The sequence below is a fragment of the Tasmannia lanceolata genome, unplaced genomic scaffold (genome assembly GCF_043159265.1).
Source record: "Tasmannia lanceolata isolate RefF3 unplaced genomic scaffold, GAP_Taslan_0.1 ptg000048l, whole genome shotgun sequence".
NCBI lineage: Eukaryota > Viridiplantae > Streptophyta > Magnoliopsida > Canellales > Winteraceae > Tasmannia > Tasmannia lanceolata.
The window spans coordinates 3,417,711-3,434,524 of NW_027518725.1; the positions used below are offsets into that span (position 1 = coordinate 3,417,711).

The 16,814-nt window shown below is 37.1% G+C and overlaps 1 protein-coding gene across 2 annotated transcripts; it reads left to right on the forward strand.

Annotated features, from left to right (window-relative positions):
• Positions 1–822: 822 nt before the first annotated feature.
• Positions 823–16,165, forward strand: DL1C (DYNAMIN-like 1C). Of its 2 annotated transcripts, XM_077375090.1 has the most exons (17): positions 823–976; positions 1,164–1,332; positions 1,440–1,503; positions 1,725–1,832; positions 6,081–6,182; positions 6,355–6,405; positions 6,505–6,566; positions 6,943–7,033; positions 7,170–7,234; positions 7,493–7,687; positions 7,780–7,899; positions 8,207–8,277; positions 9,318–9,543; positions 10,580–10,630; positions 11,960–12,188; positions 14,565–14,704; positions 15,797–16,165. In XM_077375090.1, the coding sequence occupies exons 2-17, from the start codon at positions 1,204–1,206 to the stop codon at positions 15,920–15,922; spliced, it is 1,830 nt and encodes a 609-aa protein (XP_077231205.1). In that variant the 5' UTR covers positions 823–976; positions 1,164–1,203; the 3' UTR covers positions 15,923–16,165. The 2 variants fall into 2 exon arrangements, with proteins under 2 accessions (XP_077231205.1, XP_077231206.1); XM_077375091.1 differs by lacking the exons at positions 11,960–12,188; positions 14,565–14,704; positions 15,797–16,165 and adding an exon at positions 10,957–11,853.
• The last annotated feature ends 649 nt before the right edge of the window (positions 16,166–16,814 follow it).

Sequence of the window (16,814 nt, forward strand, 5' to 3'; positions counted from 1 at the left end):
ATACCGAAAATTCACTACAATGATGTTCCACACTGTAACAGCACTATAATCTTTTATACTAAGGAAAATGCTAACAAGGAAGTCACTTTTAGAGAATGAACCTATAGCCCAATGGCCGGGGCTCTGTTCATCAATCTAGAGGTCAGAGCTTCAACCCAAGATTGCCAACCAAAAAAAGAAAAGACTATAAAAGAAAAGTCACTTTTATGCTCCTTAAAAGGTATTGATTAGCCCTAACTTCTGATGATCTAAGCCGTCGATCCATCGATCATTGTTCAAGCCTTGTTCAGGGTTCTTCAGAGAGAAGTTAAACTGTTATTTTTTTAAAGGGGATTCACTAGGAGGCATTTCGAGGCTGGGCTGTTGCACGAGAGAGCAGCCACAATGGCTCACTTTTCATCCATATTTAATTCATCAGAGGGGGCTACTCTCTCACGCAACATCATGTTCTACTAGATCAACAGTCCTGATCTCACATATGTGCCCCTTAGGCCCCTTGAGAAATCCAAAGCATGACCTATCAAGTAGACGCTTAGATTGAGGGTTGGACCCATTGATGCTGCGCTACATTGTATTACAATGAGATCGAGCCTTACCGATCATTCCCATTCGGTTGTGCGCAAATGAAACTCTCTCTATTTTCAATCTCATCTCAGACGCGTCTCACCATATCATTTACCTTCTAAGAATAAAATGAAAAACTAACGAAAAAGAAGGTAGTTGATAAATTCGCACCCCCTGCAGGATAATTCGCACCACTGATAACGTGAATTTTACGGCAGACTTTTAACGCTTTTTTACGCCAAATCACGTTGCAAGGATGCGAATTATCCTATATCGGGTGCGAATTTATCATTTCCTAAAAAAAAATGAAGTCAATAACATCACATCATCAACCGTTTTTTAGTTTCATTTCCATCTCTGGATTCTCGCAGTTGGCAGCATCTGACCTCAGAAACGCGCTTCTCTCTTTCGCGTGAGTTTTCTTTATCTATTTCTCCATCCAATACCAAAATGCCGATCCCCAATCCTTCTTTCCTCTATTTTCCTTCCAATCTCTCTCTCTCTCTCTCTCTCTCTCTCTCTCTCTCTCTCTCTCTCTCGAGCAGATCTCATTTCAGATCTCATTTCAGATCTATTCCTCTTCCTTTTTCAATTTTCAGGTGGAGAGTTTGAGCAGATCCTAACCAAATTCAAGGCAAAATGGCTACAATGGAGAGCCTCATAGGGTTAGTGAACAGAATACAGAGAGCTTGTACGGTTCTTGGCGATCATGGAGGCGAAGGCTCGCTATGGGAAGCTCTCCCTTCTGTTGCGGTTGTTGGTGGCCAGGTGATTTATGTTTTTTCCTCTGTTTTTTCTATATGTGTTTGGATTTTCTAGGGTTAGGGTTAGGTTTTTTTTAATTAATTATTGGTTCTCCTTATGCTTGAATTCAGAGTTCGGGGAAATCTTCGGTTTTGGAAAGTGTTGTTGGGAGGGATTTCCTGCCTCGTGGATCTGGTAAATGCGTTCTCTGTCTCCTTTTCCATCTCTCTATGTGTCGTTTGATTTATGATGTTGGATTGATTTGTTTTAATTTTGAGATCTTTGTAAATTTATTTTCTTGATTTTTTCGTGGATCTGGTAATGTCGATTCGATGTGTTCTCCCTCTCCCTCTCCATCTCTATTTAGAAATGTTTTTAATTTTATTTTTTCTTGATTTTTCTTTTTGAATTTTAAGGGATTGTGACACGGAGGCCTCTGGTGCTGCAACTTCATAAGACCGAACAGGGGCAACCGGAGTATGGGGAGTTTCTTCATGCACCAAGGAAGCGATTCAATGATTTTGGTACGTAGGATTCTAAGATAAATGCACCTTGTTTATCGATCCAGTCCTTCTATTTTTTATTATTATTTGTGTGGTTTGAATTGTTTAGTTTGGATTGCTTGATGTTTAACAATATGTTTATGATCGAGTGTAGTAATTGAAGTGCGAGTTGAGTTTGGATTGAAATGTGCTATCTACTTCCATGGTTATTATGCACATTATCATGCCATTTTGTAGTGTGAGATTCAGAAATCATCATAGAACTTTTGAGTCCTTGAAATCTTTTTTTATTATTTGTGTAGTTTGAATTGTTTGATGTTTAAAAATATGTTTATGATTTAATGTAGTAATTGAAGTGCCCGTTGACTTTGGATTGTAATGTGCTATCTACTTCCATGGTTATTATGTGCATTATCAGGTACCATTTTGTAATTTGAGATTCACAAATAATCATATAACTTTTGAGTTCTTGAATTACATGTATGTATTTTGTTTGTTTTACTAATCGTGTTGTCTTCCATCGTCAAGATTGCTTACTGTATGGATTGATGGAACAGTACCAGTAATGTAATTGGCAGTGCTGATTACTGGTGTTTAAACAGACCATGGAAATGCTTCTGGCCTAGAAAGCTAAGGGACTATATCAGCTAGTTAGCAAGATCCAGATCTTGTAAACAGCAGTACATACATAACACCCCTATAAACTGATGGGAAGAGAAACCATAACATATTGGACATACATGGATTAATTATTGCTTACATCGACATTGCATTGGAAATTTCAATTGAAGCTTAGCTGTCGTTATGTCTGTTTTAAACAATTATCTTTCTATATTTTTTTCCGCTTTGCTCTGATTTATCTTGTGTGAACCATATTCTTTCCAAACTTGTGGAAGTACATTGGTCATTTGAGCTTTGGATAGGAAATATTGAATTCCTATGTCAGAATGCTGAACCGATGGGCGTTTTCCAGAAAACTGTAGACATGATTGCTTCATTATAGGTTATCACGAACCTCTAGTGCGGTCAACACTGTTGGAGGACCATGGTGATTCTGTTCTTTCAAATTAAAGTGTGCAAAGGAAAATTTTTGGGTTCTTTATGTCTGACCCTCAGAATTTCCCCATCAAAATCCACTAGCATTGTGAATGCTAATATGGCTGCTGCTGCCAATACAACCATAGAATTTCTGATGGACAAGCTAAATGAAATCTCACACAGGCTTGACATGTGTTACCAGATATCTATTAGCCACCAGAGAACATGTTTCATCCTTGCTAACCCCAATGTTAGTTTCTTATTTTCATCTAGGATTGTTCACTTGGAGAGTCTGACGGCATGATAAGCATCTCTGCAATTTTCTCATTGCTTCCTTCCTCTAGTGAAAAATTTCTTTCATTACTGGATGAATCCTCCACCTCAGTTCATGGAAGCAAAAGAGTTAAACATTTCTCCATCTAAAAATTTTCTTGTGTGTTTCCTGCTCTACTTCTGTTCCAATCTACCTTGTAGAAGTAGTGTACACCCAATGCCCATTATTCATCTGGAACCTTTTTTCCTACGCATCTAATTATCACAGACCTCAAGATGGGGAGGAAGATCGATGAAGGCAAAAGGACTGTATCTCTTTAAAAGACGCATCTTTTGCTCAAGAAAAGAATGGAGAAGACCCATATCTTTATCTTTTTCCTTTTAAGTGTTCATCTAGGTTTATCCGTAATTTGATTCTCTCATTTATGTGAAATTTTTAGATATAGAGTTGGCAAAATTATGAGATGTGATTTTTTTCAATTGTCAAAGGATCAAACCAATAGTTACTTCTTTCTTCCAAAAAATAAAAGAGAAGCAATGCTTACTTCTTTTTATTGATAAGAATGTTCATTGTGATGAACCTTTATCTTCCTCTCATTTTGATGTTTGGCTATTGCCTGAAGCACAAAACTATCCATTTTAAAAAAATGGTATGTATTGCAATGGTGCTGGAGTCCATGCCCTTGCGATGGCCTTTTACACACAACTATACATATCACATGTTTTGGCAATGAAGACCAATCAATGGCCTGATTGTGTTTGTCCCAACGTCAAAGTATCTTAGTGACTGGATGATATGCTAGTCATCTGACCACTGGCATACAAATGGACGGTACTTGGCTACAATGGTTCATGGTTCCTTTGTTTTTTCTTTAATGGTAAAAGAAATCACTAAAATAAAAGAGAAAAAGATGCAACAGCCGCGCCGAAGATGGACATATGGCCACCCCAAAGGGCATTATAACAAGGAATCAGCCATCTTCCTCTAAAGGGAAAATGTATCCAACAACCAGAGCGTCACGGGAGGAACCACTACGAGCTCATGAATCAGCCTCCGAATTCACAGAGGATTATATGTTGAAAAAACATGTGATGGGACCCAGTGTTGTCGAGGATCTCCTCAATACCATACCTCATGGGAGAATCCTTCATATTACTTAAGCCGCCTACTAACATTGAGGGAGTTACCCTCCACAACCAACGATTCAATGAGAAAAGGGAGCAATCCAACAAAGAACACAATCTATGGATGAGGATTTCAAAATTATATAAAAGCAAATTTGTTCATGAGGTCTGATTTTTATTTTTTATTTAATTTTAAAACCTTAGTAAGAAAAAAAATTGAAAAATTGTTATCTTTTTTGCAACATTTAACAAAAAATAAAAAATTGTGATATTTTCAACTACAGTATGTTCTAATTGCTACTTTCTCGTTTTTATCATCACTTTTTCCTTGATATTGTGAAAAGAACGGATATATTTATGAATATGGGTTTCGTAACCATCTAGGTATGGGTTTTTCCAGCCCAATTGGTGTCAAAGACTATAACGAGACATAGGGATCTCTATGGAGCATTGCTAGACACTTGATGGTGGAAGTTGACTCTATTAATGCCAGTGAGTATGCAAAGAGACTGGGCCTGATATGTGGAAACTAACTAATGTGGATTTACAAATAACAATCTTTTTGGAAAATTGAACCCTTTGTTTAGGCATCTCTTCCTAGAAGTGCCAACACCATAGTCATCTTGATCTCGGGAAATAGTTTTCTTACCATAAACCTTTACTAGTATTGTTCGAAAAAAGTGCCCCCACTCCAACTAAAATGGGATGTTTGGGGGACACAGGGATGAGTGTGGCAGTTCGTGATGGAGGTTTGGTGGCTGTTGCAATAACCACAGACTCGAGGAATGCGATGTTGATCTAAAACTAAGGTTTGATTCTTGTGGACATATGAAGTGATTCTCAGCTTATTGATATTATGAATTAGGGGCTAGATGGACATATGTTATTAAACAAGATAAAGCATTTCCCGTGTTTATAGAACGAGGCATCTGTTTGATGGTCTAAGCATCATTCGTAGAAAAATTGATTACAGTAAGCTATCCCTATTGGGACTGTCTTCCTCCAATTAATTTGGAAGTTTCTGTACATTAAGTCAAAGGGTGTTTAAAATTGTTTTTGAAGTTGCCTGCTGATGATTGGATCTGGTATCCGCCTCATGCGTGTAATAGTTTACCTGTCTCAAGACTTAATCGCATTAAACTGTGCAGTTATTTGGTATTTTTCCTGCACATTTTTCACGTTTATGGTTTCCTTCTGGATTTGTGAATTAGGTTACAGATTTATTTATTTTTTGAATGGCAAAAATATTATTAATAAAAGATAAAGGACTGAGATGGTCCGCTGCAAGCCGGACAGCCCTGAACTTAACTGGTTCTCCTGAACTGGGAGATTACTTACCTTACAAAACTTGGTTACACATGAATTCATTCTTTCACAACCTCAAAGAAGAACTTGTTTGGATTAGAAACATTACAACTCAAGGATATTATAGACTTGTAGTATTCTGTCACGCTGTGGGACTGTGAAAACCTTTTCCTGAAACCGTATTCTTGTACTCACAATTTTGTTACATTGAAGGAATATATCTTGCTGCTGTATTACTTCCAGGTCTTCCTTGTTGCAGCCAATAATTTCTTATTCTGTCTTTGGAGGTAGCTTTTGAATGTCAGTCGGTCACTCTTTATAAGAATGAACTTAGTGAAATAGTTTGGAAGCCATTTTGGTATTTTTTCACTTGTACTTATATTTGATCTTAGCATTTTATTTCTAGGATGTTGTTTCTATTCATCTTTTAGCTTTTAATGCCTATCAATGTATCGATTGAATATATGCATATTTCAGAATCATACATACTAATTGAAGCTTGTACTGAGAATTCCTGTGCTTGTGCAGCCGCCGTTCGTAAGGAGATTCAGGATGAAACTGACCGGATAACTGGAAAGTCGAAACACATCTCGAACATTCCAATTCACCTAAGCATTTACTCCCCAAATGGTTCGTATGGACACCGTTTTGGCTATTTGTTACTGAATGCATTTGATTTTATGTGATGAATGGATCCTATTTTGAATTTAAAGCACAAGAAGCAACAAATACTATGTTTATATTTGTTTCTCTTGGCTAAATTATTCAGGATGCTTATATCTTATGTTGTTTCATTTCACAGTTGTGAACTTAACACTCATAGATCTTCCTGGGATGACAAAGGTTGCTACAGGTAATTTTTTTGGAAGGCATTTGTTTTGGTGTTCTTTGACATCATGCAACTCACGTTCTCTTTCTCATTGCAATATAATGATAATTTGCCCTTTTGCAGAGGGGCAGCCAGATAGCATTGTTGAAGATATTGAAAACATGGTTCAGTCTTACGTTGAGAAGGTGTGAAATATTAGATTATATGCAGGATCAGTAGATCTTGATAAAATGTCGGAAATTTCCTCTCAATTTTCTATCTTCCCGTGGATTAATTCCCTAATCTGTATGTGCATTTAATACCTGAGCTATTTAAATGATTGCATATATCATCTAACATTCTCTTTCAGAAACTGATTTGTTGTTCACGGTTATGTCTCATCCTCTTTTATTGTGGGTTATGCATCATTCTGCTTTCTGTGAAATGCTTGTATCAGCCATTATTCATCCTTAACCTGTCCATATTCTTTTCCAAAGATCCAGATAATTGGTTTTTATAGTTTGATAATTTAATGTATGGTTTCTTTGCATGCTCATTTATTTACTTGTTCCTGTTTTGTAGCCTAATTGCATTATATTGGCCATTTCTCCTGCTAATCAAGACATTGCTACATCAGACGCTATAAAGCTTGCAAGGGAAGTTGATCCTTCAGGTACTGTAAAATGTGTTGAGTCTGTTTCTTATTACGTAAGAAGGCTGGGTAGTTTTCCTTCCATCCTGCAGGTTCACAATGGGCACGGAGTATATATTATTTGATTTATCAATTTGTTGTACTGGTGTATTTTCAGGTGAAAGAACATTTGGAGTGTTAACAAAGCTTGATCTGATGGACAAGGGTACCAATGCTGTCGATGTAGGTTGTCTTCCATTACGCATTTTATTATTGCAATTGCGTATACAATTGCTCAGACTACACCAGTTTATTTACATTAAGGCATTATTTTTTATTTCATTACATCAGCATTTTTTCCCAATTTTTTTTTTGTATTGCAGCTTTAAAGTGCTTCTCTTGAGAACATTTGAGGCTTTGTTGAATTATTATTTTTCTCGAATCAAAGTGGGAGATACTCTATGTACACATAAATTTACTTTTTCCTTATGCATATTTAAGGTTCTCGAAGGAAGGTCCTACCGTTTGCAGCACCCTTGGGTTGGAGTTGTCAACCGCTCTCAGGCAGACATAAACAAGAATGTTGATATGATTGCTGCTCGCCGAAGGGAGCGTGAATATTTCCAAACTAGCTCTGATTATGGACACTTGGCAAGCAAAATGGGTTCAGAATATCTTGCAAAACTTCTATCACAGGTGTACCCGATCATTTCCTTATTTTTTGCCTCCTTGGTTATGGATTTATTTAATGTTAAAATTTTTCTTACCACGGGAGAGGTTTTCTTCAGCATTTGGAGGCCGTCATCAGGTCACGCATACCAAGCATTATAGCTTTAATAAATAAAACAATTGATGAGCTTGATGCAGAGCTAGACCGTCTTGGCAGGCCTATTGGAGCTGATGGAGGGGTAACACTTGAGTAACTTCTTTCAAATTCGCTCGATTTAACTATAAAAAATGCTTAGGGAATGGTGGCATCCTGAGTAAAGAGGGACACCCCCCTCCCTGCCATTTTGATATATTCCTATAAAATGACCAAAATGCCCTTGTGCAGGGTTTTTTTTAGCCGCACATGTCAGAAGTGTGTGGTGGGGAGGGAGCCTGGAGCATATCCTTGTTTTTTCAGGATAATGCTATACCCAGACAAGAACTCTATAACTATTTGGATGGAGTTTGATCTGATTTAATTTACTGGAACTATTTTTATACCTGCAGGCCCAGCTGTACACGATTTTAGAGATGTGTCGTGCGTTTGACCGTGTATTTAAAGAGCATCTGGATGGAGGGTAAATGCATTATCTTCTTTATGCATTCGTTGACAATCCAGACATTGCAGGAACTACACTTTTGAGTGCCAAGAGCCTTAATAATTATGTTCAAATGTTCAGTTGATTACTTGATTAATTTTATTTATTTATTTTCTGAGTGTTAAAGCGGCTGACAATTGCTTATTCTCTACCTTCTACATAACAAGGATGTCCATTTGGAAAATTTTCCATACTTGGAAGGATATCGGTGTCGAACACATTCTGACAAGGCTATTGTTTATCTTTTTATTATTTATATTTGTTTAATATATTTGGTTATGTGGGATCACTTTTCTATATTTTATACTTAGATGAAGTAATGCATATTATCATTAACTTGAAGGACCTGCTGGTGTGTTCCACTTTCTGGGGTTGTATCCACGCTCCCTGTTTTGATAATGACACTCCACACTCTACTAACCATTTTTTTGATTGGCTATTGAGATTTGAGAGTGTCTTGGGAATTGTAACCCCCCTTTAAAAGCAGATTAGAGAAGTGTAGACTGTAAAGGATTGGGGTGCCATTATCTCTCTCTCTCTCTCTCTCTCTCTCTCTCTCTCTCTCTCTTGAATGGTTGGGATGACATTATATCTCTCTCTCTCTCTCTCTCTCTATATATATATATATATATATATATATATATATATACACACACGTGTTTATACATATATCTGTGTCTGCTTTGCAACATGTTGACATGCTTAATATTTTATCTTTGTTCTTTTCAACTACTATTTGTCTGCTATTTATGTAATTTTAATATATCTGGATACACTTTACTTTAATATAGTATATGATATATTATCTATGGAAAATGATGTCGTCATTCATTCTGACAATTGTTAATGTGAACCCATTGCAGGAAATACATCAGTATGGGACCTTAATAACACCTTGAAACCTTAAAATGTTCTGAAAATAACTAATTGCTTGAATTGATATTGGTTTTGCATTTGTTAAGCGTTTTTCCTCTCATTTGATGTCTGTACTCAATCAATACCAATACTTTGTTACTCAGGAGACCAGGTGGAGATCGGATATATGGGGTTTTTGACAACCAACTACCAGCTGCTCTGAAAAAGCTCCCTTTTGATCGACATCTCTCTTTACAAAATGTTCGAAAAGTTATTTCAGAAGCTGATGGTTATCAGCCTCATCTGATTGCCCCAGAACAAGGATACAGAAGACTCATTGATGGTTCCCTCGGCTTTTTTAAAGGCCCAGCTGAAGCCTCGGTTGATGCTGTAATTCTCTAATTTTTTTTTTGAAAAGACTAATGCATAAGCATGCCTATTCTGATATCTTTGGTTAGCTTCCACCCTTCCAGTCACATTCTTGTCATTTTCTGCAAGGTTGTTTGTATGTTTGTCCTGGCTACTGGCTAGAATATCATTGGTTTAAGAAAACCAGAGAGAAAAGAAGATAATTGGTTTTTTAAAAGACTAATGCATAAGCATGCCTATTCTGATTTCTTTGGTTAGCTTCCACTCTTCCAGCCATATTCTTGTCATTTTCTGAAAGGTTGTTTGTATGTTTGTCCTGGCTACTGGCTACTGGCTAGATTATCATTGGTTTAAGAAAACCAGAGAGAAAAGAAGGTAATTGGTTTTGAATTCTGGTGCTTGGTCAAAACCATTGGATGAAAATAGGGGCTGAGAAACCAGTTAATGGCATAATTAGCAAAAATTATTATGGAAACAAAAACACCAAGCCAAAAAGACAAATTTAGAACGCGCTGAGTCATATGCCTGTAGCCTTGATGCATTATTTGAGGCTGATGTGTGTAACTCCCACCTGCTGGGAAAAAAACCGAACTGAGTCACGACATGAGTATCTTTTTTGTTTATTTCTTTTTTGTAAAACATCCCAAAATAATGAATGGGTGATGAGATATTCTCCACATTGGTGACTTTATTTCTATATTCACATTTATTATTTGTATTTTTTGTTATTTTCTTTTAACTGTACTAGTTTGGTTATAATCTTTGAAGTCTTACTAATGCACATTAGCAACAATGTCGAAGTGTGTGGGTATGAATCTTGATCTCCGACTCTGATGAATTATGTTTCAGATGGTTTTTCATTTATTTTGCCTTTGCTCATGAACTTCTTTTGACTACACTGATTGGAGAAGGCAAGAAAGTCGGTCCTCGTTTTCACTATTATGACTTAGTTGACATTATATTTCTTCTAACATCTGCCAATCAACATCCTAAATTTATATCATCAATTTGACTTTTTATTTTTCCTAATTCATAGGGGGATGACTTTTTTTTTCAGGTGCACTTAGTCTTGAAAGAACTTGTTCGAAAGTCAATAGCTGAAACACAGGTGGGAAATTTATAAGTGCAAGAAGTCTTTAATATGAGTTTTATGCAAGTGGATGTCACAATAATGGATACAATTTCTGTCATTACTAGTCTTGAAATGATTTTTGTTGTCCTAGCAATCTGTACTTGGATTTTTTCTTGAAATAATTTTTGATTCTTTACCCCATGAATTAGCAATGAATTGTGATTTCTATAATACTCTGTACACTTTCTTCAGAACAATCATTGTTTCTTTCCCAGTCAAATGAAACATTTTAGAAGTAATTTAAATAAGAAAATTTCCATTTCTAATGTGGTTTGATACAAACTTTGTTTTTTCCCCTACAGTCAAACAAAAGTTGCTACCAGTAAATAAAAGCCGAAAGCTTGGTGGTGTGGATACTTCTTAGGAAATGAAATTGGATGGTGATGGATGGGCTTGTTTGCTGTATTTTCAACCCCAATGTTGGAAAAGAGTGTAACATTTTTGTTTGAAATATAAATTCAGACCTAAGTAATACTGTTGGTTTCATGACAAAATTTATCTCCTAATGGGGGGTTTGGATTCTGCTAAGAAAATGAAATTAAATGGTCGTGATCTTGTTTGGACTTTGGAAGCTATCTTGAAAAGCTAAAAAGTTGAGAATTTTACCTCTCTTGAAAAATGCCCATTGAGCAACGCATGCCAAACGAGCGCTATTGCTGGTCAAATCATGTCTTGAGGATTCCTATTGGGTCAATGGTGTAGGCTGGCGTATGGATTAATTTTTGGCAATGTAAAAGTTCCTATATGCTTTTTGAGTAACTTCTAAGAGGTTGGGTGGTTCTGGATGGCTTCATTGGAGATTGTTTTAGATAGTTGCTTACGATTTCAAGGGTGACACAGTTTATTTCCTTGCAAAAATTTCCATAGTTTATCTTTTAGTACTGAGTGAGGAAAGGATTGGCTACTTTTAATTGATAGACTCAAAACCCTATGCAACAGTGGATGTTAATATACTTGTTAACCAATTCGATCTAGTTGACCCATGCAAATTGGGGTGTCAACCACAAGTAACCACAAAATTATGCCCTAAACCTTTTTTGTATAGGATATTCTTTGCCTTCGTACCTAGTCTGGTGCGTATAATTCCTATCAGTACTAGAAGACGGAAGTTTTATACATAATGTATATCAGTATATGTATGCAGTATGCACATGGCCAGATTCATAATAACTAGCTCTTTAAAGGTTCTACGATTTCTAATTACAGCCATCAAGTGAAACTGAGCATAACTTGCTACATTAGCTCATCTTAAGCTACATTTATAATCTTGTGTTTCTGTTAAATCTGTTTAATTGAATTTATCAGGAACTGAAGCGGTTTCCGACACTTCAAGCTGACATAGCGGCTGCATCAAATGAGGCCTTGGAAAGGTTCCGTGAAGATAGCCGCAAAACAGTTCTTCGGCTAGTGGAGATGGAATCAAGTTACCTGACAGTGGAATTCTTCCGAAAGCTCCCATTAGAGAGCGAGAAGGGTGGAAATCACACGGCTCCAACCATGGACCGATACGCTGACAGCCACCTCAGGAGGATTGGTATATCACTTTATATAGATTGTAGAATACTATTTTACTTTGCAGATTGTATTGTACTTTTTCATCATAGAATTCTTTGAAAAAACGCATAATGTCATCCTTCGCATACTCCCAACAACTATGGAAAAAGGTGAGGTAGAAACCATCGAGACCTGGGGCCCTATACCTCCCTAAAGAAAACACCCCACACTCAATTTCCTCAGAGAAAGGCATCTCTAATCTGCGCCTGTCAGCCTCTTCTAGGGAATTGAAATCAACCTCCTCTTGATTGGCCTCTCAACTTCTTTAGAAGAATATATGGATCGATAAAAATCTACGATTTCACTAATTTTCATCTCCTTATCGTCGGACATCGTCCCATTGATCCTCAAGCTTTCAATTTGATTACCCCTCCTTCTCACATTCGCTATACGATGAAAGTAAGGCAGTAAGCAGTGATTTTATCACCTTCTTTAATCTATTTTGCACTAGCATTTGCTGGTTCCATCGGGATAGCAGATTCAAATGAAGCAGAGGTTAGGGTTGTGCATCAAGGGTTTAAATTATTAGATAAAACTTGTCTAGAAAAAGTGATAGTTGAAAAGGACTCCTTGAATGTGGTTCGTTGGCTTAAAGGGCTTCATCCTTGGAGATTTGCAAGATTTTTTTATGAGATTCAAGATTAGATTGGGGTATCATCGATTGTCTTCCAGCATGTGCGTTGATCCGCATAAGAATTGGCCGATAGGCTTGCTAAAGGAGGAGTTGAGATGGATGGTATTGAGCTTTTCGATTTTATTTAGGGAAAATTACACTTACACCCCCTGTAGTTTCTGACACATACACTTCTAACCTTGCATTTCAAAACGTGACAAGTACACCCCTGAAGTTACAATGCGTTTTTTTAACGTGACGGAGAAAACGGCGAGGCGAAAATGACTAAAATGCCCTCGTCTTCCCCAACTGAAAATGAGATGGATATGGTGGGTATTGAATCTTGGATCTGTAGAGCCTTAATATGTGAACTGAAATCAAAATACTTTAATAAAAGTAATAAAAGAATAAGAAGAAACAAAATAGTAACTTGGATCTAAATCCAACGTAACTTGAATCACCGAAACACTTCAACGAATTGTTCAAAACCCCTATCTCAAAACCATGAAACGCATCTCATCTTCAACCTGGATACCTAAAAATATGCTCCAAATGTGCAGGCCCAAAATCCACTTTGAACCAGCTCCAAGCCCACTTCACTCCTCTTCAAAACCATTCAAATCTAGATTCAATACCATATCCATCTCATTTCAATACCCATTCCAACCCAGATTCAATACCAAACCCACCTCATTTCCAAATCTATTCATGCCCAGATTCAGTGCCAAACACATTCAAATTCAGATTCAATACCATATCCATGTCATTTCTATACATTCCAACCCAGATTCAATACCAAACCCATCTCATTTCCAATTCTATTCAGGCCCAGATTCAGCCAAACCCATTCAAACGCAGGTTCAATATCCCATCCCTCTTTGAAATACATCTCTCGGAGCCCAATTCACCCATCCAGATCGATAGCCGCTAGAACCCACCTTCGCAGCCACCCAACTTCGAAATCATTTTGATTCCTTCACACTATCACATATCTTTTTTCAGGTATATAAAAAAGCTCGTTTATTTGCCTTTATCCCTGTTTCTTATTTCCTGGTTTTTTTTAAGGTTCATGACCTTTTGCTTTCAGGGTTTCTCAAAAAGTACAGTAGGCTCAGTCCATAGGATGATCCAAACCGTCCATTTGTTCAGCCATGCCACAACGTAAATGGGTTGTGCCGGAGATTGCAACGGCGGCCGTGATGAAGGAAATGGGTGGGAATAACCCTAATCCCTCTGCAAATGGCTTAAAACAAGTGAGGGTATTTCTGTCCTCAAAATCCTAACCCAGGTTAGTTTGGGCCATTCCGTCGGGTTAAACTAACGGACAGTTGATGGAGGGGGTATACTTATAACAAAATGCAATCTCAGGGGGTGTAGTTGTCACGTTTTGAAAGTCAGGGTTAGAAGTGTATATGTTCGAAACTAGAGGGGGTGTAAATGTATTTTTCCCTTTTATTTATGCCTCCTTGATTCTCGCTTGTTATCTTTTTAGTTGTGTAACTCGAGTCTTGTATCCCTATGTCTTTGTATTTGACCACCTCGGTCTTCTTTTAATGATATCAGTCACCATTAAAAAAATTGCATAAAAAATTGCACTGTATTTTTTTTTGTTTTTGGCTTCACCATTCACATTGTGGATGTTCATTTCATTTATGCTATGCAGCACGACACATTTCACGTAGCGACATGCCATCTAAAGTACACATGTGAATGCTGACATGGCATCTGATTATTTTCATTCAGGATCCAATGTGTCATCTTATGTTGGCATGGTATGTGAAACGCTGAAGAATTCCATCCCCAAGGCTGTTGTTCACTGTCAAGTCCGCGAGGCCAAGCAGGCACTGCTAAACCTTTTTTATGCTCAAATTGGCCGGAGGGAGGTCAGATGATATCCTACAACATTCTTACCTTTTGTTTTATTTTTGTTTTTGTTAAAGTATAAAAGATTAACTAATGCATTCTCCAACAGCTTAAGCTTTAGGAGTACTTGGTTATTTCACATGGTACCAGAGCAATTGCCCTGGGTTCAAAACTCCTTGATATTAAAAATCCATATGTAATGGCCAAACCAAAAGAGGGGCCACATGTGCCACTTGTAGGCCAACCCTAAAAAGAGGGGCCACACGTGAAGGAGAGTGTTAAAGTATAAAAGATTAAATAACGCCTTCCCCAACAGCTTAACCTTTTGGAGCAATTGGTTGTTTCACAGTTTTATTTTTGTGTTCTACTGTTCAATTGAAATATCCTAAGAGGTGGTTTAACCTTTGTCTTGACGAAGATTCGTCACCCATACTTGACCATTCAGTTCGAGAAAAAGGCAACAGGCTAGGTGACATCAGCCTCTGATAACCCTTTTGTTTCTGGGAAAATACTGGAGATATAAATAATAAAAACTAGAAAAACAAAAAATATTTTGAAATTACAATGATATTTTTGCTGTACAAAATAAAAATCTATCACAGTGTAATTTTTTTTTTTTTTGTCGTTTGATCAAAAAATTAGAATTTTCACGATATTTTGAAAAAGGCAGAGATAGTTGAGACAGACTATGTTATATTCTATGGCTAGTTGGCTACTGATATTGGTATTGCCATGTTTTGATAATTGCACGAACTCAACTTGGCTTTTCTTTTTTTAATTGGCCTTTGAAAGTGTTTTGAGAATTGCAATAACCTTTGGCTGCTGGTTAAATAATAAAAGACGTGTCAGCTGGGTTAGTATTATTAAAACATTGGAATGCCAATATCGGTAGCCTATTATATGTATATTTATTTTCAAGAAAAATACTACTGCAATTTGTTGTCTCTTTGGTGATCAAGACTGTTAATCACATGGATTGCCATGGATTTAAAATTACAGGAGGCAGAACCACGGTGCAATCTACTAGCATGGCTCTTGTTTTTATAATTTGTTTACTGATACAAAAGAAAATATGAGTATTGAACTTGGTTGTACTTTGCCCTGGTGTGCAGAAGCAACAGCTTGGAGCGATGTTGGATGAAGATCCAGCGCTGATGGAGAAGAGGGAGGCCATAGCTCAGCGGCTCAAGCTTTACAAGTCAGCTAGAGATGAGATTGACTCCGTCGCTTGGAAATGAAGCAATTGGGTGCATGTATGTAGACACCCCCATTCAGATATATTCTTTTTCGACTTCGAGAAAATAATTACTGAGCTTATTTACGCATATGCACATTCATTTTTTCTTTTAATTTTTTACTTCTTTTTGGAATGGTTCCACGCGTTTGTGGAGAATGTTAGGAGAGAATATTCATGTGGGAAAGCAAAGCATTGTGTATCTTCTTCGTAACAATATGCTCAATAAACACAATTTGATTCCCAATTTTTCTGTCTCAATAAGATACTTGATGTTTATGTGTTTCAATCCACCACTAGACTTGTTGTTCTTGGAGAAAAAAGATCGCAGCTGAATTATTACAATAAATCCTCATTGGCCTTGAGATGATGCCAACCACTTTACGCCCCATAGTGAAATTTTGTAACTATATAGTGTGAGGAGTAGCCTCGTAACATACTATGAACTCTGCCTCTAGAGTGGATGAAGTCATAAGAACTATTTCCTACTTCTCCATGACACAAGTCCACATGTAAGCATAATTATGTATCTCGATACAGATTTATTATGCTCTGTTCATTTGAGATTATGACCACCGATTGTAAGCCCCAACTGATTATTGGAGCCAAAATTACATTAATTTCAGGTCAAATAATCGCTGGGGGGCTTACAAATGGTTGTCACAATCTCAAACGAACAGGGGCTTAGTTGGAATCAAAGTGATGAATTGCCAAGATTATCTGTCCTCATATATGTATGTGATAGTTAGGCCCTGTTCGTTTGAGATTATGCCAACCAATTGTCAGTCCCCATTGGACTCAAAAAATTAAACGTAAATTTGAGTCCAATAATTGGTTTTTGAGTCACAATCGGTTGGCATAATCTTAAACGAACAAGGCCGTAGTCTCATTTAAGT

Bases quoted from the DNA above. Each gene is read 5' to 3' on its own strand.
- DL1C (XM_077375090.1), top strand. From the start codon at position 1,204: ATGGCTACAATGGAGAGCCTCATAGGGTTAGTGAACAGAATACAGAGA. The intron at 6,567-6,942 runs GTGTGAAATATT...CCTGTTTTGTAG, and splicing joins TTCAGTCTTACGTTGAGAAG to CCTAATTGCATTATATTGGC. The intron at 7,034-7,169 runs GTACTGTAAAAT...GTGTATTTTCAG, and splicing joins AAGGGAAGTTGATCCTTCAG to GTGAAAGAACATTTGGAGTG.